The sequence below is a fragment of the Heterocephalus glaber genome, unplaced genomic scaffold, assembly GCF_053883595.1.
Source record: "Heterocephalus glaber isolate CG9 unplaced genomic scaffold, H.glaber_assembly_v1.0 deba00001606, whole genome shotgun sequence".
NCBI lineage: Eukaryota > Metazoa > Chordata > Mammalia > Rodentia > Bathyergidae > Heterocephalus > Heterocephalus glaber.
The window spans coordinates 5755956-5780479 of NW_028258377.1; the positions used below are offsets into that span (position 1 = coordinate 5755956).

Consider the following 24524-nt stretch of genomic DNA (forward strand, 5'->3'; position numbering starts at 1 on the left):
CTAACTATTATATGCCTATATGTAGATTTTTTTTTAATCAAGACTAGTTGGAGTCCTATATCCCTCACTTATTTGTAGGTCAAGTTCTTTTTCCCTGCTTTTGAAGTTTTCTGCCATCACTTCTGTGAACATTTTTTTTTAATGTCATCTTCACTCTCTCCTGTTTCTTTATTGACTCCAATCAGTCTTATGTTATTCTTCTTTGCATCGTCTAGCTGCTGCTGGATTGCTTTCTCGTGGTCCCTTACAATTTTAAAGCAATTTTTCTTTTCCTGGTCACTAATTGAAATCTTATCTTCTATATCTGAGATTCTGTCCTCACATTGGCTCATTCTGCTGTGTAGATTTTTGATGGAGTTTTTAATCTCCTGGATATTTGTTTGTATCTGTTTTATGGACTCCATTTGTTTCCTATGTTGGGATTCCATCATGTTCCTAAGCTCTTCTATTTTTTTATGTGTCCTCTCTAGATTTATTAATCATGTCTTGACTATGGGCACAATCTCTGCTGTTATCTGAGAAATTATTTCTGATTTCATTTTTTCCAGGTCCTCTTTTGTTGCCAGTTTAGGGAGTCCAGGTTGTTGAGTATCAGATTTTTCCATCTTGTTTCCCTTTTGGGTTGCTGTAGGTGATCTGGAAGTCTGTTTTTGAGGCTTGTTTATGTGTCTTCTCATTTCCACAGGGTGGGGGTGCTACTGGCACCCATGTGGCTCACCTCCTCTGCCCTGGGAGCAGTGGAATGGCAGCAGGGGAGCCTCTTCCTAGGTGCTGGGATTGGCTCACACCCTCTGCCCTGGGAGCAGTGGAATGGTGGCTGGGGATCCTCCTCCTGGGCGCTGGGATTGACTCACCTCCTCTGAGAATTCTTGAAGACATTGTGTAGGAAAAGATTTTATGGGCAAAACCTCAGTTGTCTGTGAACTATCATAAACAATCATCAAGCGGGATCTCTTCTTATTAAAAAGTTTCTGCACAGCAAGAGAAACCACAAACAGTGTGAAGAGACAACTCACAATGTGGGAAAAAAATTTTCTCCTGCTGTTTCACAGACAAAGGTCTACTATCTAAAAATCTATAAAGAACTTAAAAAAATCAGACCTCCCAAATTTAAAGACCCAATCCAAAAATGGGCACCTGAAATGAACAGACATTTCTCAGACAAAGAAGTAGAAATAGCAAATAAACATATGAAATAATGTTCAACATCACTGGTCGTTTGAGAGATGCAAATGAAAACAATGCTGAGATTCTACCTCACCCCAGAAAGAATGGCTGCTATCATGAAATCAACCAATAACAAATGCTGGCGGGGCTGTGGGGAAAGAGGAACCCTGCTCCACTGCTGGTGGGCGTGTAGACTGGTGCAAGCACTGTGGAAATCAGTATGGAGATACCTCAAAGAACTAGGACTGGAAGTCCCATTTGACTCAACTATTCCCCTGCTGGGTATCTTCCCCAAAGAATTAAAAGAATCATACCACAGTGGTATATGTGCACCCATGTTCATACCAGCACAATTTGTAATAGCCAAAACTTGGAAGCAGCCCAAATGCCCTTCAACTGGAGACTGGATAAAGAAAATGTGTGTGTGTGTTTTTTTATAAAATGGAGTGCTACTCAGCCATAAAAAATGAGAAACTGGAGATATTTATAGCATAATGGATGCACATTGAGGCCTTACTCTTAAGTGAAATAAATAGGACACACATGTGTAAATACCGAATAGTTTCCCTAGTGTGAGAAATGGAAAGTGTAAATAAGGACTAAAACGTATGATAGGTAATGTGAAATAGGAAGAAAAGGGGTAAAGGGGAAGGGGAAGTGGGAAGGGTAGGGGAATGGAAAGAAGGGAATGGAATTAATATGAGAAAATGAAAAAATGGAAACAAAGTTTTTGTAAATAGGGAGGGATGGAGGGGTGGAAGGGAGGGCAGGGGAAGGGGAAAAAATAAGAACCAAGAGAGATTATGTAAAGGTGAAAATTCCAATGATGAATGTCATTATATTGTATACCTAAAATGTACCAATAAATTTAATTAATTAAAAAAAAGAAGAAAATTTGGAAAGTTAATAAATATGTAAAAATTAAACAATACACTGTTAGGCAGCAAATGGGTCAAAGGAGCAATCACAAGGGAAATTGGAAAAGTCTTAGAGTTGAATGAAAACAGAAACACAATAGGCCTGCCAAACCTTAAGAGATACAGTGAAAATGCAGCAAGAAAAAGCAATGCTATGAGGGAAATTTATAGCTGTAAATGCGTACAACAAAAAAGAAGAAAGATTGCAAGTCAGTTACAAAACTTAACATATTAAGGAATTATAAAAAGAAAAGTAAATTAAATTCAAAGCTAGCAGGAGAAAGGGAATAATGAAGTTGAGTAGATATAAACAAAATAGAGAATAGAAAATCAAAGAAACCAAAAGTTGGTTCTTGGAAAAGATCAATAAAATTTGCATCCTTTCAACTCAGCAGTCCCCAACTTTTTGGCACTAGTTACTGGTTCTGTGGAAGACAGTTTTTCCATGGACCAGGGTGGGGGTGATGATTCATGCACATTACATTTATTGTGAACTTTAATTCTATTATTATTGCATTATAATAAAATAATTACACAACTCACCATAATGCAGAATCAACAGGAGCCCTGAACTTGTTTCTTGCAGCTAATTGGACCCATCTGAGATGATGCGAGACAATGATACCCGATCTGTGTTGCTGTTACTACAGAAAACCCTGCTTCACAGAGACAGAATGTTGGAAATGGAACAAGGCTTTTGTCTTTTTGTGGCAATTTCAGGATATTCCACTTTGACTTTAATCCAGAATGCATGACAATTTGAAGTTGTCTCAGACATACTTTTAAGGCCACTATCATTTACAATCTTCAGAAGTTGATCCTCTTCCAGCACAAAGTTAATTTACCTGGGTCATTACAAGTAGGTTATGTGTTCATTCCTTTCCAGTTTGGGGGCCTTTTGTGGTTGGGAAATAAACTCAAACTCTCAAAAGCTGAGATAGTTGATCATGCACCAGCTAGGAGTAAGGAAACTCTGGCTTAGTCTCTTCAAAATCTGTGCTAATATTTGAAACATATCAAAAATCCCTATGTTCTTTCACTGCTCCTATAATTCCAGTTTGTCTTTCAATACAGCCACCTTATCTACCAATTTGAACAGAGTTGTAATTGTCTCCTGAAGTGATAGGTTGAATTTGTTGGGCAGGATGAATATGTCACACAATCACATGAGTAAGCAAATTTTCAACCCATTCTGGGCCATTGCAATGTGCTGCAAATGGAGGCTATTTTTCTAAAAGAAATCTCTGCAGTAGCTCTCATAAGTAAAAAATTCTGGCCTTTGGAAAGCCATCTCAACTCTATATAAGAGAAAATATGTGTGTTCTGTGTCTATCTCCTTACAGAGCTCTGTGAAGAGAATAAAGTAAGGGCATGTGCTTTAATGTGGTTGATCATTTTAATCGCACTTTGCAAAACATTGTTACATTCAGGTAACATTTCGTGGCTAACCAGCATTTCCATAAGAATGATACAGTGCATAGACTTTCAAAAGTGACCTCTTTGATTCAAGTAGTAAAACCAGAAAGCTATCTAATCATGGTGGCCACTCTATCTGAAACAAGATGAGCACTTCAGCTTTTCTGACATGTCATCATCCAAATATTGAACACAGTGGTTTGGGGCTGTAGTACTTGTTGTTCACAAAACCTCACATAGCTTACTTATCCTCATGCCCATCTTCCTGAAAAATAAATTACACAAAAACAGCATCGTTGCCTTGTTGTAAACATTGGTAGACTTGTCAACCTCTATTGCACACCACAGTACCTCCTTAATCCTCTCCATCAATTGTGCCTCGACATCCTCTGCTATTTTATCAACTTATCCATCTATATTTCTAGCTGAAAGAAGAACTCATGCCACCTTTTGAACTGCAGCTTCTCCTAAATGTTCGTGACAAATGTCCTCAGCAGCCAGAAAAACCAACTCTTCACCAATAACAAAGGCTTCTTAGCTTTAGCAATGGGATTACCCACAGAGAATGGCCCTTTCAGTGCAGATACATGTGATGAAGTGGTGGTCACCAATACTTGCCTTTTTTCTTTGTGTTCACATTTTTTTCTTTAAAAAATAAAAATGCCAAGGCTTGTCTTTTGATCCAGGATGCTTGGTCTCCATATGGTGAAACAGTTTTGGCAATTTCATGGCTTTATTGAATAGCTGATTGACACATATTACACAAAGCAGGGTTGGAGGATGTGAATCAACTGCTGCAATGAACCTGTAATTTAAGTAAGATTCTTGATATATTCTTTTAACCAATTACCAGTCCAATTATTTGAATACAGGGTGAGCAAAATTGCATATTTTGCCATTCATTTTTATATGATAATATAACAGCAAATATAAAACTGACAATTTTATCAAATGTATTCAATAGTTTTTCTGTGTATGCCATATCTTAAAACGTTCAATATACAATGCAATATTACAATCTAGACATTGGTACCTAGCCTGTTTTTGAATTCTTTTTGCATTATTGTCTTTCTTTGAACAACACATTTTACATTGTTGTGTTGGCCTTTCTTTTTTTCTAAGAGTGGCATAATTTCAATAAAATGGCTGTCTACTAAATGTAATGTTGATGATGGACATCTGGTTGGCATTTAGCTATTCTGTGTTTTTCAATTATTTGGTTTATTAGACCTAATCTAAATTGTAAATGACTTTTTAAATCTGCTTATTTTGAATTCCTTATTGTTTGGTCCAGAAGGTGCATAAATATTTTATAATAATATTTTTTCCTCACTTTTTGATTATGGGATAACTTGTTAGATGTTGGTCAACTCTGGCAACAGCACCCATAGAATTATTATACTCATTCATCACTATTGGAATTTTTTTAGCTTCTTCTCTCAAGTTCTACTATTTCTGTATTATGAATAGTTGACAATAAGGAGATGTCTTTTTTTTTCATCTTTTCATTTCATAACACAGATTTTTCCTTGCTAATATGCTAACATTTCTCCCTTTTTCAGTTTTTTTCTTTTGCAGATATTTTGGTACTTCCTTCCTATTCAGTCTCAGTGTCCCAAATGTGTCTATTTTGAATTGTAAAAGAATATCACTGAGTTTTGAAGAGTATAAAAATTATAGCTAATGTACCTATGATAAGAGTTTTATAGATTATAGCACAAAATTACTGGTTATTTTTCACAAATAAAATAAAGACAAATTAGTAAAAGAAAATAACCAGAACTTATTATTAGATTTCACTAGAAACAGTGTTCTAAATAAAAAGCACACAAAACATAGTCAATATAAAACAAATACACAGATGTATGAGTGTATCTCATGTAAACAAGAATTAACTGGTTGAAATGAGTCAATATGTAAACAAATGCACTGCCTGAATGACACTCAGGGTAAACTGCTAAGTGATTAAATATAACTTTCTTTCTGTCAACAGTCTTGGAGTCATCTGCTGTCCAGTGGTGTCTATTTTTTACTCATTTTGGTAATGGTAGGCTTGTGGGCTTACCAAAGCTGTGACTGAGACAAGTTCACAGTGCACAAAAGGGGTGCAAATGGAAATGGTAAATAAAATAATGGGTGGGCCACATGAGGCTAAAGTGTCTGACTCTGATGCAAAGCCTACCATGAGATGCAGTTGTACAACTGAAGTACAGCAAATAACTTGCCACTATAAAGCCTGCCACCAGATCCAGTTTAATTGTCACTTGCCACTGACTGATAGGGTTTGATGTGAGTCTGCAAGCAGTTGGTTTATTGTGGTCTCTGTGCAGTCAGACCTCTCTCCTGATGTTAGTGTGTATTTACAGCTGCTCCCTAGTGCTAGCATCACTGCCTCAGCTCCACTTCTCATCATCAGGCACTAGATTCTCATAAGGAGTGTGCAATCTAGACACTGGCACACACAGTTCACTGTAGGTTTCTTGGTCCTAGAGAATGCCATGATATGACAGGGGGCAGAGCTCAGCAGTAATGTGAGTGATGAGAAGTGGCTGTTAATACAGATGAAGCTTTGCTTGTTCATCCACCACTCACCTCCTGTTTTGTAGCCCAGTTCCTAACAGACCACGGACAGGAAAATATTCTAGATTGTGTTGATACTTAACAACCGTGGGCCTGATATTTAGGATTTTGGCTGACTGCATATAATAGCCATAAAAATGCTTCCTTCAGACCTCCTGCTGCAGTTAGTGCAATTGACTGGCACCCATCTTCTGCTCTGAATCACCACCATGTTCACACTGAGGCCAGACTTTCCACATACTGGTGGAAGCCAGTGAGTGACCAAGCATAGAAGGGACACTAATGAAGGTTCTGCCAGGAACTTGAGGCACTTGGAAGAGTTGGCTGACAGCTAATTTGGCTGAAAAACTTTCAATTGGCCTGCCAGAAACTTTCTTAAAATTGTGCTAGAGTCCGAGATCACCTGCCCTGCCCTCTGTCTTCCCTCTCCCTGTCTGTGTAGAGGTTAGAGTTGCATTACAGTATCCAGATTCTCTCCTGCCTCTGCTGGCTCGCTTCCCCTTCAAAGTCACTTCCTTCAATACATCTTTTATTTTATTTTTGAGACAGAGTTTCACTATATAGTGCAGGCTGGTCTTCAGCCCACCATGTAGCCCAGGCTGGCCTTGAATCCACAGGGATCCTCCTGCTTCAGCTTTCTGAGTGCTGTGATTTCAGGTGTGCACCACAATGCCAGACCTCCTCCAATAAATCTTATGCAGGTAGAATCCCCTTTGGAATCACCTTTTTAGAGGACTCAACTTTAAGTAATTGCTTTGAAGCTAATGATACACAATCTAATAACTATTGTTATTCTCTTATTATTTGTGTATGAAAATACATTTTTTTCATTTAAAAAGTCCTCATTTAAAATTCTGTTACATTTCTGCTAGATACATAGTCTTTTTTCTTTTATCCTCACAATTCAAAATTTGATGTAAGACATGCCTAAGCCTCTTTAGGGATTGATTTTTTAATTAGAGTATCATGAGTTCGTCTGAGATTTGTAATTTGAATTCTCTCTCAGTTTAAGAAAGGTTTTTAGGATTATGCTTTTAATTATTGCTGCTTCAATTGTTCTTGCTCCTTTATCCTATCCTTAGGATGTTTGTCTTAAGCCATATCATTCCTTATTTTTATCTTAAATTGCTTTTCTCTTTAATTTTTGTAGGGTGCCATGTGCTGTACAAGTGCAACTGTCAGGTGCCAGCATAACGCTCTTGCTTCCAAATCCTCATCTCTACTCCCTCAGCTTTCCTATCTTTCCTGATAAATTATTACAACTCCTAGGTACCTGACGACAAATGTTCAGGGAATGAAAGGTTGCATCTGAGATGAATTATATCTGCAAATAAATAATTTTAAATAGGGAGAAGATACAGAAACAGGACTCAGCAAGGCTTTGGGGCATTACAGTTTTCCTTATATTGTTCTATTTGGCATCAGAGAACCAGAAAAGCGGTGAGAGAGGAGAGAGGACAGAGGGAACAGCAGCTTTTTTGAAGTGAGCTTGGCATCCTCTGTTATTTTTCTCAGTTCCCCACCACTTAATCCCATCTTTGTCTTGCTCTTTGCTTGGGGGTGCTGAGCCCTACTAGCAGTACCAGCCAGGCTCTCATGACTTTGACTGCAGGTGCATTTGGCCAGTAGGAGGTGCTGTAATGAGAAATCACAAGGCACAAAGAGAGAGGTTGAAGCATCTATTCTGCCTGGCTCCTTCTGTGCCTCAGCACTACAATTCTGGTGTGGGTAGAACTCATCTATGGTCATAGCTCTTGCTGGGTGTCTGTCTTCCACGTTTCCAGCTTTGCCCAGGCTCTGGTAATACCGTGTTATCTTGTTCCTTATGGTCCAAGTATGGTAATGATTTCTCATTGTTACTAGTCCCTGTGTGTGTAATGATGCCTTATTTGTATCCTTAATGCTGTCCATGTTTCCAGAAACACCCTCTTTATTGAATCTTTTCAGTTAAACCATGACTGCGCCACTTTTTTCTGTTAGGACCTGGCACAGAGATTTTAACAAAAATTGTTCCAGGAAATAAACTTTCAAATGTGACTATGGGAAACCCTACAGCTAGTCCATCATCACTGTCCTGGATTATTGCAGTAAGTTCCAACCAGTCTTCTAGCCCTCACTTTTGCTCTTTGTTTTGACATTCACTATTTTCTGGGTATTCTAGCTGATATGAAATGAGTGGGAAACAAGAGCCCCTGCCATTTCCATTCACTTCCATTATAAGAGATGCTTTCCCTTGCCGAATTGCAAGCAACCACAGAGCACATCCCTAAAGTGAGAGTTATATGACAAAATCTCAGTGAGAGACAATTGTTTTGGACTGACTGACACATTTGCACACACTGCAAATTCACATGTTAATGCCCTAACACTTACAGAGGTAATTAGGTTTAGATGAGTTCATGTGAGTGGGGTCTTAGTGATGGGATTAATCATAAGAAGAAGGAGAGAGAAAAGGAAAAAAGAAAAATAGGAAGGAAGGAAGGAAGGAAGGGGAGGAGGAGGAAGAGGAGGAGATAGATCAGTGGCCAAAGTGCTCTCTCTCTCTCTCGCTCTCTCTCTCTCTCTCTCCTCCTTCCTCCCTCCCCCTCTCTCACTCACTCCTGTGAGATAACGCTCCACAATCCAGGCAGAGAGCCATCATCAAGAACGAAATCTTCTGGCACCTTGATCTAAGATTTCTAGCCTCCAGAACTAATTGCTTACAATTGAACAAAAAAGAAACAAATAAGTTGTCTTCTGACAGACCTGAAGGAAAATTAACTACGGAAAATTGTTCAGAAACATGAACCTCTGAATCACTAATATAATATGTTTTCTAAGACCATGTTTTTGGATAATTTGTCAATACCCAATACTTTTATACTACTGTTGTAATAGCAGAGAATGATTAAGAGAAATATAATGTTATGGTGATAGTGAATAATAAAATTAGTGAAACAGAAAAATGTGACTACAGGGCTGGACAGCTCACATATTTGAAGAGCACAAGAACACCCCCCTCACTGGGACAATGTTTACTCATATTCTCATCAGTGGTGGCAGAGGATGGATTATAAATTGTACCTTGGTTCATGAACTTACTTCTTTCCACGATTCTGGTCACAAACAATACTGGACAGGAACCAAATCAAATTTGCCAATAAGGTCAACATTGAACCTAACCATTGAATTTGATTTGGTTCTCATCTAGTTTGGTTTGCAACCAGAATAATGGAAAGAATTAAGTTTGTGGGCAGAGGTGCCACAGTAGGTAGAAAGAAAGGCATTGGGGGATGGAATGGCTATACAATTTAGGTATATGGTGTTTCTACAAATGTATTTTTCTTTGTGCACTGGATGCATTTTTCTGATAGGCTGTGAATAAACATTTAGCTCTTCATTCAAGACTACATATTTTCTATTACAACACAGACACTTTAATCAACAGAAATGTTCTCTACTTTGCAGCCACAAGACAGCCTCATGCTTCAACATCCATTATTCTATTCCACACCTCATTCTTTTATCAGATCTAACCTATATTCTCTCTTTTAACTGAGTTGTTTGGAATATTTACAACTGATATAGTTACAGATAATGGTTTATTTATACTTGACATCTTGCTGAGGGATTTTTTTCTATTTCCTTGGTCTTTTTACTTTTCTTTTTGCCTTACTTCAAATTATTCCTTTGTATTTCATCTTATCTTCAGTGTTGGCTTATTGGTTATACCTTTTTTATTTTGAATGATTTCTTTAAGAGTAACACTAGTTCATATTTAATATGTCACAGTCCACCTTCAAATAATATACCACTTCACCTGTAGTATAAGATGCTTAAAAATGAATACTCCATTTTCCTTTTCCATTCTTTTGGGTATTATGCATTTTATTTCTACATATGTTATAAACCCCGATTAGTTCAAGTATTTTGTTTGTTTGTTTTTGTTTTTGTTTTTTTGGTACCGGGGATTGAACTCAGGGTCCCTGCGCTTGTGCAGCAGGTGGCGAAACCATCAAGTATTTTAATTTATCCAGAAAATTATTTCTTAATGTTTCATGTTAAAGAAAAATTATTTTATATGCTATACTTTTTATAACTTCCAATGCTTTTTATTTTTCTATGTAAATCCAAGTTATCATCTAGTGTCACTTTCCACTTTCTGCAAAACTTCCTTTAATATGTTTCAGGGTGCAGATTTACTGGCAATAAATTTTCTCAGCATTTATTCATCTGAGAATGTCTTTTAACTTCATTTCAAAAAGGTATTTTCCTAGGCTATATAGTGAGTTTAAGACCACCCTGAGCTACACCGTGAGACCCTGCCTCAAAAAAAAAAAAAAAAAAGAATTCTAGGGCCGGGGATTTAGCTCAGTGGTTTCGCCGCCTGCTTTGCAAGTGCAAAGACCCAAGTTCAATACCCGGTACCAAAAAAAAAAAAAAAAAAAAAGAATTCTGAGTTTTCAAATATGTTACTTTCACTGTGTCCTAGCTTGCATAGTTTCTTCTGGGAAGTCTGCTATAATTCTTTTCTTTGTTCTTCTGTATATATTTATCTTTATCTTTGACCACTTTTATGATTTATTCTCTCATGTGTTAAGCAGTATGATTTTGATGTCTCTAGTAGTGAAATGTTGTTTCTCTTACTGTGCTTACAGTTGTCTGAGTTATTTGCATCTATGACTTTGTTTTCTTTTTGTGGCTTGTTTTCATCCATTAATTTGGGGATACTCTTAGTTACTGTCCCTTGAAATATTTCTTGTCACCAGGCATGGTGGTACAACCACTAATCCCAGCACTTGGGAGTCTGAGACAAAAAGATCATGCATTTGAGGGCAGTGTGGCCTACATAGTAGGATCAGATCCAAAAACAAATCTTGTGTCTTGTGCCCCATTCACTCTCTCATTTTCATCTTGGAATGCCTTTAAATAAATCACAATTTGATACTGTTTATATTTCTTAGATACTGTTATTTTTCTTTCTTTAATTTGTGTGTGTGTGTGTGTGTGTGTGTGTGTGTGTGTGCTGTGAATTCTTTCTATTGACACATCTTCAGGTTTGCTGACTCTTTCTTCAGTTTTCTTCAGCCAAGTCATTAGCCCATCCAGGAAGTATTTTTTTTCTCTGATAATGTGAGTTTTTCTTAAAATGTCTAGTATTTATTTGACTCACTTTTATAGTTTTTGACTCTGCTAAAAGTTCTAACTTGTTCAAGTAAGTTGTCTTCCTTCTTTGAATCCTTCATCATCTAAATCACAGTCATTTTGGAGTCCTTGTTCTATAACATCTCTATGACTGGTTTTATTCATTATTTTATTTCTTGACAGGTCTTTTTTTTTCTTACTTTTTCTGATCCCACAAATTTTGATAGAATGCCAATCAGTGTATAAAAAGATAAAGATACTTGAGTATATAGCTCTTTTACCTGAAAATGGCAATCAAGGTACAAATTCTATATTTCTTTTCTGCTAGGCCCTTAGTGCAGGGGATTGAATCAATTTAGTTAGAAATTTAGTTGAGTTTGGGTTTTTGTTTTTGTCACCATTGCAACATTTAAATATTCTCAGTGGTGCATTGTTCCATTGTGATTTGTGTGGAATGTGAGGTGCAGAGGTTTTCTTCAGTGTCCCAGCTCTACCTCTGGTTTATTAGTCCCCACAGCCTGTGCCACAATCTTCACAATCTTGTTACTCCTTCAAAGGCAGATTTCTCTTGATTGTGACTGTGTGCAGGGTTCTCAGCGGGGCAGAAAAAGTTCATGGTTACCCTCCAATCTACCTACCACACAGCTTTAAGGATGGTCTGTATTGGTCCCATTGACTCAGTATAAGTTATTTCTTTAATCATGCAGAATTTATTGGGAATTATGTTGAAGAGCTGATTTGGAAGTGGTCTATGGTGGATATTTCCTTCCAACTGATGTTCCTATCTAACCATTAAAAAATCCAAATATCTAAACAACTATGGATGCAATCATAGATTACAAAAAGATGGACTATTTTCTTCTAATTTAACTCATGTCACAAGCATTCCCTCATGTTACTACCTAATTTTCACAAAGTTTTTCAAATTTTAATATCTACATAATAGGTGTGGTGTTTTGTTTTGTTTTGTTTTGTTTTTGGTACTGGGGGTCAAACTCAGGACCTTGGACTTGTGATACCACTGAGCTAAATCCCCAGCCCAACATAATAGAGTTTTTTAATTTAACCATTCCACCACTAATATATATTTAGATTATTTCTAAATGTTTTCTATTACATGATGAATATGGTGCCACATACTTGTAATACCAGCACTTGGGAGGCTGAGGCAGGAGGGTCACAGCAAGTAGCAGTGATATTTACCCTGCTTGGACCTGCTTGGGACATCAGTCAATACCAGAACTTGTTAGTGTGGCCAGGAGCTGTAGCAGTTTGATTGGCTAGAATAAGCATGTTTCACTGCACCTCCTCTTCCTTTTTCTCCTCCTTCTTTTCTTGGACCCTGGCCTCACTCATATGGACTGAGAGCAGTTGAGAGATTTTCAAATAAAAATCTGTAGCTACATCTGGAGGAAGAGGAATGGATGCTGGGTAATCAGACAACAAATATCTTCCAGAAACTTCTCTGTCCTGGTTTGATTTGTTGTAAAAGTAAATTGAGAAAAGTATTTAAAAACAAGAATAAATTAGCCATAATATTTTAGAGTATTTCTTTTACTGCTTACAACACTGTGAACCCCTCTACTCACTACTGTTGTTATCCTTTGTCCCTGGGTGGCAAGTCTGCAAACCATCATGCATCTAACTAGTAGCTTTTTCTATGTCTGCCCAATGCTGCAGGAGAAGGTTCCAAGACTGAGCATGTTGATGAAACTTTAAATTCCTGGTGATGAGTCTATGATGGAACTTTAGTCTCTAGCATTTTGCTTTTTTACTATCTGCTGAAACTATTTTCACACATTCTTCACTGTCCTCACTTATAGCCTTCCTCCTTCCCACTCACTTCCCACTTCACAGAGAAAGTAAAAGTCAGTGGCTGAGAACACTTCAACTTTCCATACCAGGCCTATTTGTGCCCAACTCATCTCTTCCTCTTCCTTCTGGACACAGCAAATAACATGTGCTTCTGATCTAAGGTCAGTTCATCGATGCTCTGAATCTTACTCTCACATTTTCTTGGAAATCTTGCACTGTCCCTTAGTCTTATTCTTTCTTGCTTCCACTCTCTTTCCTACCCTCCTCTGCTGTGTCATTTCCCTTCCCATTTAATCATGCTCTTTACAGGAAACTTGTACTTTAGAAAAAGAAAGATAGTCATTTGATCTCCTGTGCTGGCCCATCTACTGTCTTTAGAGTATGTACTTTTGTAGTCTGTCCTCCTGCCCGTCACTCTTCGAGTAAGCCCAACTGAAATTCCATCCCCGTCCTCTCTCAAAATTGCTCCTTCTCGGGTTACTGTCACTTCAATGTTGCTGAATCTAAAGCTCTCATCTTACGTGGTGGCCCTGCTTCATTCATCACAGTGGACCACTCTCTTCTATTTGATGTCTGAGAGGCCACTCTCCTTGGTTCTTACATCTCTCCTTGGCCCATCTTTGCAGATACCTTTGCTTAACTTTCCCTTCTATTCACACAATATAGGAGTAGCTCAGGGCTTGGTCTTGACCCAACTCTCTTCTGACTATGCGCTCTCTCTTCCTGAGTGGTACCATACCATATCATATGTTCAAATAACACACATATGCTGATAAGTCCTACATGGATGTCTGCAACCCCAACCCATGTACCCACTTACTCCTTGGTATCTTTATTGTTTCACAGGCTCATTCACCTCAACTGAATTCATTTTTTCTCTAGCCTCTTACACTGTAATACCTGCTGCTCTTCAAGTGTTCCCTGTCTTGGGGAATGGCATCTTCACTCCCACCACAGTTGCTCAAACCAGAAAGCTGGGAGTCAGCCATGTTTCCTCCTTCTTGCTCACTCCATATATCCAAGTAGTTGCTATATTTTATCAGTTTTGCCTCCAAAATATCTCTCAAATATTCTCTCTCCTCAGACCTTCTAAATCATCCTCCTCTCCTAATGCCAGAATAATGTCATTCCTAACCCAGAGCATTGCAAAAGACTCTTTTCTCCCCCATTAAGTTTATTGGTACATTTTAAGTATACAATACAGTTACATTTGTTATTGGGATCTTGTACATTTACATGATGTATCTTGGTTCTTATTTTTTCTCCATTCCCCTACCCTCCCTTCACCCCCTCCATCCCTCCCTGTTTACATTTTTACATTTTCTTGTATTTTTTCTTTTCCCTTCTTTACTTTCTCCTACCCCTCCCACTTTCCCTACTCCTTTAGACCTTTTCTTCCTATTTCACAATATCAATTATACATTTTGATCCTTATTTACACTTTCAGTTTCTCACACCAGAGAAACTATTCGGTATTTACATGTGTGTGTCCTATTTATTTCACTTAAGAGTATGGCCTCAATGTGCATCCACTTAGCTATAAATGTCTCTAGTTTCTCATTCTTTATGGCTAAATAGTACTTCATTTTATTAAAAAACCACATCTTCTTTATCCAGTCTCCAGTTGATGGGCAATTGGGCTGTTTCCAAGTTTTAGCTATTGCAAACTGTGCTGCTATAAACATGGGTGAGCATATATCACTGTGGTATGATTCTTTTAAAAGACTCTTAACTGATGTGATGTTTATTCAAGGGCATCTTATCCACTGGGCTACTTACTCCATGAAGGGAAAGATAAGGGCTGTCTTATTCACCACTGAACTTACACTTCCCATTCCACTGCTTAGCATGGAATCTTCCACAGAATTAATTAAGGAATATAAAAGGTTTATTTTGGCTCACAATTTTAGAGGTTTCTGTCCTTGACTGGTTGGTCCTGTTACTTTGGGACTGTAACATTACATCAGAGAAGAGCCTGCAGCAGAGCAAAACACTCCCCTCATGGCCAAGAATCCAAAGAGAGGAAGAGGAAGGGGCAATCATTCCACTATCCCCTTCAAGAACATGCCTCCCTGACCCAAAGACCGCTCACCAGTCTCCACCTGGCAAACATTCGACCTCTCACTGGTACCACCCTGGAGAACAAAACTTTAACACATGGGCCTTGGGGTGACACTAAGGATCCAAAGTAGAGCACTTACCCTTGTCACACAGCTGGTTTATGGAAGAGTAACAATGAGGACTCCAGGATTTTGGCTCCCATTCTGGTCCCTTTTTCTACCTTGCCACAGACCACACCTATTAAAGTATACATACATTTAATCTTATTATCCTAACAAGGTTTTTTTTTTTTAACTCCAGTTTCCCTAGAAACTCTGAAATTCTTTCTAGGTTGTAACCATAATTCACCAGGAGAAGAAGATGATAAATAGGTGGGAAATAAAAAGCAAGCTAGGCTCCAGAATTCAGACTGGGTGGCTACATTGGGAAACAAAAGAGTCTAGGTTAAGAGAGATGTCACATTCTTTGAGATGAAGTGCTTCAGAACTCAACAAAATAGCTAGAATAAAAATGTCAGACAATAAGAAAGGTTGAAGACATGGAGACATCAGAAGTCTGAGACACTGCTAGTGGGAGTATAAAATGGTGCAGCTGCTTTAGAAAACAGGCCATTCCTCAGATGATTAAATTTAGTTACCAGATGTAATGGTTAAGCTTAATTGTCAACTTGATTGGCTTGGAGACTGCCTGGGGATTAGTAAAGCTCACTTTTGGTGTCTGAGAAGTCACAGAGGCATGCATGACCCAGGGATCTATGGGTTTCACTGTCATGGCTGCCTCAATGTCCAGAATCATTCAGAACATTTACTTTTCATGGCCATTTTGACTTTGGGGAAGAGCCACATGTTGTACAGCCAGATCCAGTGAATAAGGTAGATGAGGACACATCGTAGTGTTCTTACAAGCCTGCCTTTCTATTGGAACGGCACTCCGCAATGGCATGCGCTGTATTTTTGTCACACTTTGTAGAGACCCTCATGAAAGAGGACTTCCAAAACTGCTTCAAAAAGTGGCTAGAACAATGCATAAGTGTGTTTGAATCAAGTGAAATGTTTTGAGGAGGATTGATAGCAATGTATCTTTAAGTATAATAAATTTTTTAAAGTGTAAACATTTATTATATATTTTGATCACTCCTTGTATATCTGGTCCCTCCCTGGCCCTTGTTGGCCTTGTTCCCCTGCTCTGCTTCCCAGTCCCCATGAAGTGGGCAGCTTCACCCTTCTACTGTGGTGATATTGCTGCTGAACCTGCACTGAAACTTCTAAAATCATGAGCCACATTAAGCCTCTTCTCCTTTAAGCTGAGGGTGTCAGGTTTTTTGTCCCAGTGATGGGAAAACTGACCGATAACACAATATGACCCAGCAATTCCACAGCTTTGTACATGTCCAAGAAAAATGAAAATATATGTCTACACAATGACTTGTACTTAAATGTCTGTAACAGAATTGCTCGTGATAGCCAAAAAATGGAAATAATCTAAATGTCCATCAACTGATATAAGAATTTTCAAGAGTGGTATATACAAACAACAGAATGTTATTTGGCCACAAAAAAAGAATAAAGTATTAAGACATGGTGTTACACACCTGCAATTCCAACACTGTGGGAGGCTGAGGCAGGAGGATTCCAAGTTTGGCCCAGTCTGGGCAATTTAGCAACTTAGCGAGAACTTGTTTCAAAACAAACAATTTTTAGAAAAGGTCTAGAGATGTAGCTCAGTGAGAGAGCTTTGAGTTCAATCCCCAGTACTGCCAAAAAGAAAACGAAAAGAGAATTAAGTACTATTGCATACTACAAAGATGAATCTTGAAAATATTCAGCTAAGTGAAGGTCACAAAAGACCACATATTACATAAATATATTCATATGAAAGTCTAGAGTAGAGACAGAAAAGGTAAATTAGTAGTTTTTAGGATTGGGGAGAAGAGGAGATGGGTAGTATGGAGCTAAAGGGTAAGAACTCATTTTGAGGTGGTAAAAATATTCTAAATCAACTATAGCTATGTTTACACATAGCTGTGACTATTACATTGTATATATTTAAGGGTGAATTATAGGGCATGTGAATTGTATCTCAGTAAAGCTGTTTTTTCTTTTAATCAGCAGGATGTGACATTCTTTTGTAATGAGAAATGAACTGTAAGAATGAGCCCAGATCTGAGGCAACCTCTCTACAGGAGAGGGAAGTATAGTGACAGAGAAAAGGAAGGCAGGTGAGAGAAGCTGCCTTAAATATTGTATTACCTTTATTTCACAAGTGGAGTCTGCAGTAACTGCAAAAAAGCCATATAGATTATTAAAGCCACCAGGAAACAGAGGATCTGAGAATGTTCTTCTCATAGACAGATGTGGTCCCTGCTTTCTAGGGGACCTTACCTTGCTTTAGAATGACAGAAAAAAACACATCAGGACCAGATTTCAAAGAGGCTTCCAACCCCACAAAAAAAGCAAAAGAAAGCTTTTCATTTTCCTCAGAGGACTAGATGGCAGTTTATTCATAATATAATGTCATGATAGTTGTTTTTTTCTTGAATTTTGTGTGTTGATTGCAGGTCCTGGCTGGCTGATATTGGTGCCCACATTTCCCACACCCAGATGATCTGCTGTCCTGCACATCAGCACTTCTCAATTATTCTTATAGTGATTTTAAATTCCAATGTTAGCGTTCACTAACTTACTACATCTTCAAAGAACAAAGAAGGTAAATACCATCGGCCCGAACCTCCTCAGCCCTATTTGCCTCACCATACAACTCTGCACAGACTTTCAAGTTTCCTTTTTGTGATCCTGCATTTTCAATAAGATTGTTCTTGTTGATTCTACAACATTTGTACTTCTGGCACAATGTCACACATATTGGATGACTTCATCGTCTGTTTTTATGGCATTTTTGGCTTCCCAATTTCTGCTTTCCTTCTTTTCGCAAAAATTCAAGGAAAGCCCATAAGTTATGGTGCCCAAGGAGAAAGTGATAAGCCCACTTGATGATCTTTAGATGCTATCAAATCAGATCAGGACCACTTTCTACACATTTTGTAAGCTTTGGAAACACACCTATGTCAAATTGGGTCTGATACAAGAAATACTATAATGATTCTCCCTATTATAGTTAATTGTACTCCTTGACAAAAAAAAAAATCACTTTTCTCTCCATTAAGGAATAAAATGAATCTGCAGAGTATGACATTTTTAGGGTCTGGACCTGGCATTCTATGAACACAGAGATGAAGAAACAGGCCCAGAAAAAAGCAAAAGAATGTACCTAACATCACTTAGCCAAGACTTGAAACCAATTCTTTCTGTTACAAAGACTGGACTAGATTACATATTATATAATTCCAACTGTATGACTTTCTGAAAAAGGCAAAACAATGGAGACAGTAAAAAGGTCGTGGTTTCCTGTGGCTGGGGGGGTGGGTGTTACAGTTTAAGGTAACCTACTTGGGACAACAGGGAATACCAACATGGTGACAGAGAAAAGGAACACAGCCAAAAGAAGCTGGCTACTTATTGTATTGCCTATTGATTTCGCAGGTGGCAGATACATAAGTGGAACTCAGAGGATTGTGAAACTACTGTGCATGCCAATGTAATGGTGAATACATGTCATTGTGCATTTGTCCAAAGCCATAGAATACACAACAGGCAGTCTGGACCCAGTGTAAACAATGGACTTCGTGAGATAGTGATGAGTCAAAGTTGGTTCATCAGTCGTGACCAAGGTATCACTCTGGTGGGGACATTGACAGTGGGGGAGGTTATAAATGTGTATGGGATATTCAGGAAATTATGGTACCATCTGCTCAAATCTCCTGTAACATAAAGATGTGAAAAATAAAGTATATTTTTAAAATTCCAAAAACAGACTAGGCTAGTAGCTGCTAGATTTCAATGACATCAAATGTCAAATACTCTCATTCCTGTTCTGTCTTGCATTCATGAACCATTTATTTATAAGTATTTAATGAGCTTGAGTGCTGAGTAGTCACTCAATAATATCTTTGGATGGTAGCAGTCTCCATCGATGTCAGACAAGCAGGGCAGCTCCCTGCTGCCCAAGGATGGAGTAGATTGAAAGCAGGACTAGTTTTCTGCTTTACCTTGCAAAGACTTCAATATCAACCAGCTCAACCTGGATATTCCAAATGATCACTCACTTCCTGCATTTTGAAAAGCTTACTTAAAAGGAAATGCAATTCATATGTTTCTGGTTCATTACATTTAAATCATCCACAAAATGTTATTTTGCAATAGCTACTAGATGTCCAAATGTTTCTGTAGACTTTTTTTTTCTATGAGGGCAGGAAGCTACATTTGAACAAGAGTGATCACCAAAAGTCTTAAGTTCACAACTTGAAACTTCAAAACCATAAAGTTTAAATTGCAAACTTGCCCACTCCTTATTCTAAAAACGCCCCAAGGAGCAATAATAACAAGAAGCTGGCAAATGTCAATACATGAACATCTGGAAAAGGGAGCTGGAGGTGGAATGAGAGGAGAGAGCAGTGACCTATGTGGACATCTTCAGGGAGCCAGGCCAGGGCAGGGCCCCTTGACGAATCCAGGAGACACAGTGTCCTTGGAGTCCTGAGGTTCTTGTTGTGGGATCAGCAATGGCAGTTGCAGCCAGAATACACCAGGAAGTGTGAAGGAATTCAAGGTTGGAAACAGAGCTAGGTCTTAGATCCATATTTTACATAAAACTGAAAGCTGGGTGCTGAGGCATCTATTTGTTCAAATATCACACGTGAAGATTTCTACTTCTGCTAGGCTGTGGCAGAATCTCAGTCTGGGATACTGTTAAACAAGCTTAAAAAACTAATTTTTCATAGTCAAAGGATTAAAAAATAACTTTCTTGATGAGATTTATATAACATCTCATTTCATGTTTCTTTTAATCTTGGTGTAGAAAGGACTAAGAAGTTTGTTATTATAAACATATCAAAATGGAAATAAAATTTGATTAACTTGAAAAAATGAAGAGTAAATAAGTTGTTTTTAAATTTGTTGAAATATAAATATTTCTTACCATTAGTTTTTAAGAATGATGAATAGACTAAGTATATATGAAATCAGACCAGGTGGGCAGTCCTCTGGAGATAAAGTAAAATTATATGAGTTCTAGCTGAAGGAATTGCATTAAAGTTAAAGGACTAGTTGTGGAAGTAATAATAAAAATGCATTATGGGTTTTCTCTATAACATAATGGGCCACACAGAGACAGACAACATTGCCTAAAATCATTGTCTGATTGAGACTCTGGCACGGTTGACACGTCCCCAAGATTCATATTACACATGTCTGTCTGCCAAGTGATACTCTCAGCCTCTTTGTCAAGGAAAAATGCAATGTGAGGAAGGGAACTTGCTGGCAGGAAGAAGAGAAAGCCCATGGAAGTGCTAGGAGCCAAAGAAGATGGGAAGAGAAAAGATGTCTACCATAGCTGGAGGAGTCTCTATCCATTTTGTTGTTTTTTCACTTTGAACCTGTGGTTGGCAAATAAATTCCAGTTGGAAAAGAGAAATTATGGTGGAAATCACCAGCTCTTAACTGCCTCAGCCCAGAAGAGCCACAAATGGCTCCTGTTCATCGTTTCTTGGCTGGAACATGCTCCATCTTAACTGGGAGATCACGTAGGATATGTAGAGAAGTTCGTTTACAGTTGGAGAGCTCTGTTTTTCCTAGGAGTCTCTTGTACACCTGTACTTTAACTTCCTGTGGATTTCTTTGTCCTAATTTCTAGTTAATTGGCTGAATTAAGTCTGCTTTCTCCCAACAAGTTCTAATTCTACAAAATGAGTCAACCACTCAGGGAAGACATAGAAGGAATTTCCAGCACTGGAAGTACACTGTTTCAGTCTTTAGCTATAGTATGGAGCAGAGATTCTTATCCATGCCCTGCATCATTTACACTTTCTCTGGGTCAGGTAACATGGAAACTGAGGGAAGATATTTCCAAAAGATGCTCAATTTTCAATCACCTTTTCCATTTTCCTTTAGAGAAGGATATAATCTTCCTGCTGGGAGAAAAAAAACTGGCAAAGAAGCACAGCTTAATTGGAGGAAGAGTGAATTCTGAAGGAAGGTGTGTAGCAATTGTGTACATAAGCACATCTTACATATTCTACATGTCATTCCTAGAAGGTCAACTGCAGGGCTGCACAGGGCAGCCCCTGTGATGTCACCCTATGCTACTCAATGTTTGAGCAAACAAAATTAGAGAGCATCAAGAAAAGCTTGTTATCATGCCTGTCACCTCAAGATCTATCACAAAACTCTCTCCTACTCCCCAAGCTATTGTAACACTAAATGGGGCCACCCTAAAAAAGAGGGGGAAGAAAAGAAGGATGCTGGGGCTCTGGGCTTCCCATCTAATCAAATAAACATGAAAGCCAGAGGCAGAGGTGAGTAATCCAGAGAGGAAGAGTAAGGGCTCAGGAACTCTATGAATGAAAACTACTAAACCTAAAGGCACCTATGTTCCGGCCTTTGACTATGTCCAAACTTTGAATATATATGAGGGCACATAGATAGTAACGCTCTGAAGCTACTACTTTGCCCAGAACAGCAGAAATTCTAATGTTTTCTTGCCAGGAGTTCTCTGGCCACAGACATCTTTTCAGTGTTTTTTGTCAATATGAATCAGAAATTTATTGCTGTCACTGACTCCACTTCTTCTGAAATAGATTATGAAATATGTTCCCTTAGACAAGTGAGGGCCAAGGGCGGGGTGTATAAATGGTACATTCTTGAATGGCCCCGGAGGGATAGATACTGAGCATGCAGTATTTTAAGGTGATTGTTGCAGGGTGGGTTTTCTGAAAGCAGACACTGGGATGGAGTTCAGCACACAAGATGCTTAAGAGCTGAGTGTGGTGGTGCACACCTGCAACCCCAGCACTCTGGAAGGCTGAGGTAGAAGGGTTGCAAATTTGAGCCCAGCCTGGACAATTTAGTGACTTAAGAACCTGTATCCAAAGTCAAAAAGAAAAGAAAAAGGCTGGGGATGTAGCTTAAGGTGAAGGCCCTGAGTTCAATTCCCCATACTACAATCACACGCCTCTCCAAAAAAAGATGCTTGTTAGGGCTCAATGCAAATTTGCAGCAGATAAAGCATGGTGACTAAGGTCAAATACAGGAAGACATGCACAGATATGAAAATCTTACAGATGAAGCACAGAGCCTGTTTTGCCACTAATACTCATTCAACAAGCATATATGGACCACAGTGAGGGCATTGTGTTGAATGCTGGGATTGAGACATGAATAATTGGTTTCAAATGCTACAATCAGCTGAAGCGATATCTCGTGGAAAGCTACCCGACACATGGATTCCTTCCCCTGTTGATCAGTTAGGGCTCAGTAGAAGAAGATTTAATATAACACATATATGTGAAGAATTTACAAGGTACACTTACAATGGCCACCTGTAGAGTCAGCGGTGGAAGAATGGGAAAGGTCTGTGTGCATGCTGAAGCGCTGGAGGACCCAGCCAAAAGTCGAAGGCCTGGAGCTCACTGCATTTAAAAAATAAAAAGATTCAGTGCATATCGAACATTTGCTCATCTCTGGGGGATAGTAATTAGGCATGTGTTTCACGTCTTACACTCTTTTCTTACTCTCTCCGGCTCCTACAAGTAACATAGGAGTGTTATAAGTCACAGTTACTTTCACTTTCAGGGGAAAAAAGGAGGCTTAAATGATTTGTCTCTTAGACCCCTCTTTGTACCAGCTCAAACACTCTCAGCTTCATCTGCCTCAGGGATCCTGGCAGCTTGTTCCCTTTCAACCCCCACTGCAATGACTGGCTCGAAAGCTTCCAGTAACTTGACAGGTCTTACCTCTTGCTCACATCTTGAACTTCAGCTTGGTCCCCAGCTTTGTCAATGCTCACGAGGTATGAAACCACTCAGTACCCACCTATGTACAACCACCACGAGCTGATGAATGGGGCTGGGAAGTTAATTTATGGTCCCTTGACCAACAGGAATCAGAATATAAATTGTTCTAATTTCTCTTAAGGAGACTGAACAATCAATTGGGCCTGACACCAGACCCAACATGTAGACTCTCCCTCCCCATCTTACTCTTTTGCTCACTCCTCTGAGATTTCACTCTCTAATAAAGTACCAGTACATAAGCTCCTGCTTTGGCTGTGGTCTTTGGAGAACTGAGACTAAGGTGATTTGGCTTTTAGGTTGAGACAAAATGTCTCAGGACTAAAATTTCCCATGCAGAAAAACAACTAGTCACATACAAATATTATGGCTGGTCCAGGACTTTAAGACTTTTACTGTGTAGAAACTGCCCATCCCAATCCCCCATACATGAAGGGGTCTTACTCTTCATACTTTCTCTTACTCTTTCATATTTTCTCTTATAATTAAAGATTTAAGGCATGTAAATCTACCCTAATACCTTGCCTTTCACTTGAACAAGGAAACTAAAAGTAGAGGGAAGTACTTAGGCCTTTTTCCCCCCAACTCAGAATGCTGAAACTATTAGGTATATTTGTATTATTTATTTTAAAGTAGAAAATTAAGAAGACAGAATGTGAGAAACTTTTTCATGTTCTTGTACTTCATCTGGGATCTGGTGTCCAGTGTAGAACATTGCTTTCATTGTTCAGTCAAGCATTCTGCCTCCAAACATCTCTGCAGCACTTTCAGATGTGCCTTTAGAGGAATTCCTTGGGGGCCATAATGGAACTTAGCCAAAGGAACACTGAAGCCTATTATACCAAGTAGGACACTTTATAATTTCAAGTAGATTATTACCAGACCAGTGTGATGCACCAATGGAGACTCCCTTGATGGGCCTATTTTCAAACGTCATTCATGATACAGCAATTGCTTTACACTAAACATCTTATGTAGCTGAATCACCTGCTAGAGATTGTGTACTCTGTTTTCCTCAGGCTTTAAGACGCTGAACACATTTCCACGTGAAGAGCAACATGCTGTAGTAGCAATCCTTGCCATATTTGCAAGAGAGAAAGATCTGCCCTAGGGTGTCCATGGTTGTTATACTACCTGAACCCTCAGACACCTTGAGCCCTTTTGGGACTTGTTTAGAACCTGCAGCTACCTTTAGCCAGAAGGCAAGGAGCTCATACTGGGTGAACAGGGGGCATGATTTATCAGGGTTGCCTAAAGCGATGGAAACCTTAAGCTCTGTTACTTCCTTATATCCCATTCCATGCCCTCCAATTAAACAGAGGGAAACCTCACTAAAGAATTCAGCATGGGGACCAGGGATTTAGCTCAGTGCCACCGTGCCTGCCTCGCAGGCACAAGGTCCTGAGTCTGATCCCCAGTACCACAAAAAAAAAAAAAAAAAAAAAAATTCAGTATGAGGCTCAGAGAAAATAATAAGAAATTAAGAAACCTCATCAAAATATCAGGCTGTCATTGTGCCCAGGCAAAGGCCCAAGACAGTT

The 24524-nt window shown here is 38.8% G+C and overlaps 1 protein-coding gene across 2 annotated transcripts in view; it reads right to left on the reverse strand.

Annotated features, from left to right (window-relative positions):
* Positions 1–1435: 1435 nt before the first annotated feature.
* LOC147822901 (uncharacterized) overlaps positions 1436–24524 on the reverse strand; it is a 28661-nt gene continuing 5572 nt past the window's right edge. The window contains exons 2-4 of one of the 2 annotated variants that reach the window (XM_087194687.1): positions 22504–22602; positions 15221–15317; positions 1439–4305 (exon numbers count right to left, since the gene is read on the reverse strand). In XM_087194687.1, the coding sequence (XP_087050813.1) occupies positions 15226–15317; positions 22504–22602 (191 nt within the window). In that variant the 3' untranslated portion in view covers positions 1439–4305; positions 15221–15225. Of the gene's footprint in view, positions 4306–15220; positions 15318–22503; positions 22603–24524 lie in introns of both variants that reach the window. The other variant, XM_087194688.1, reaches the window with a different exon arrangement.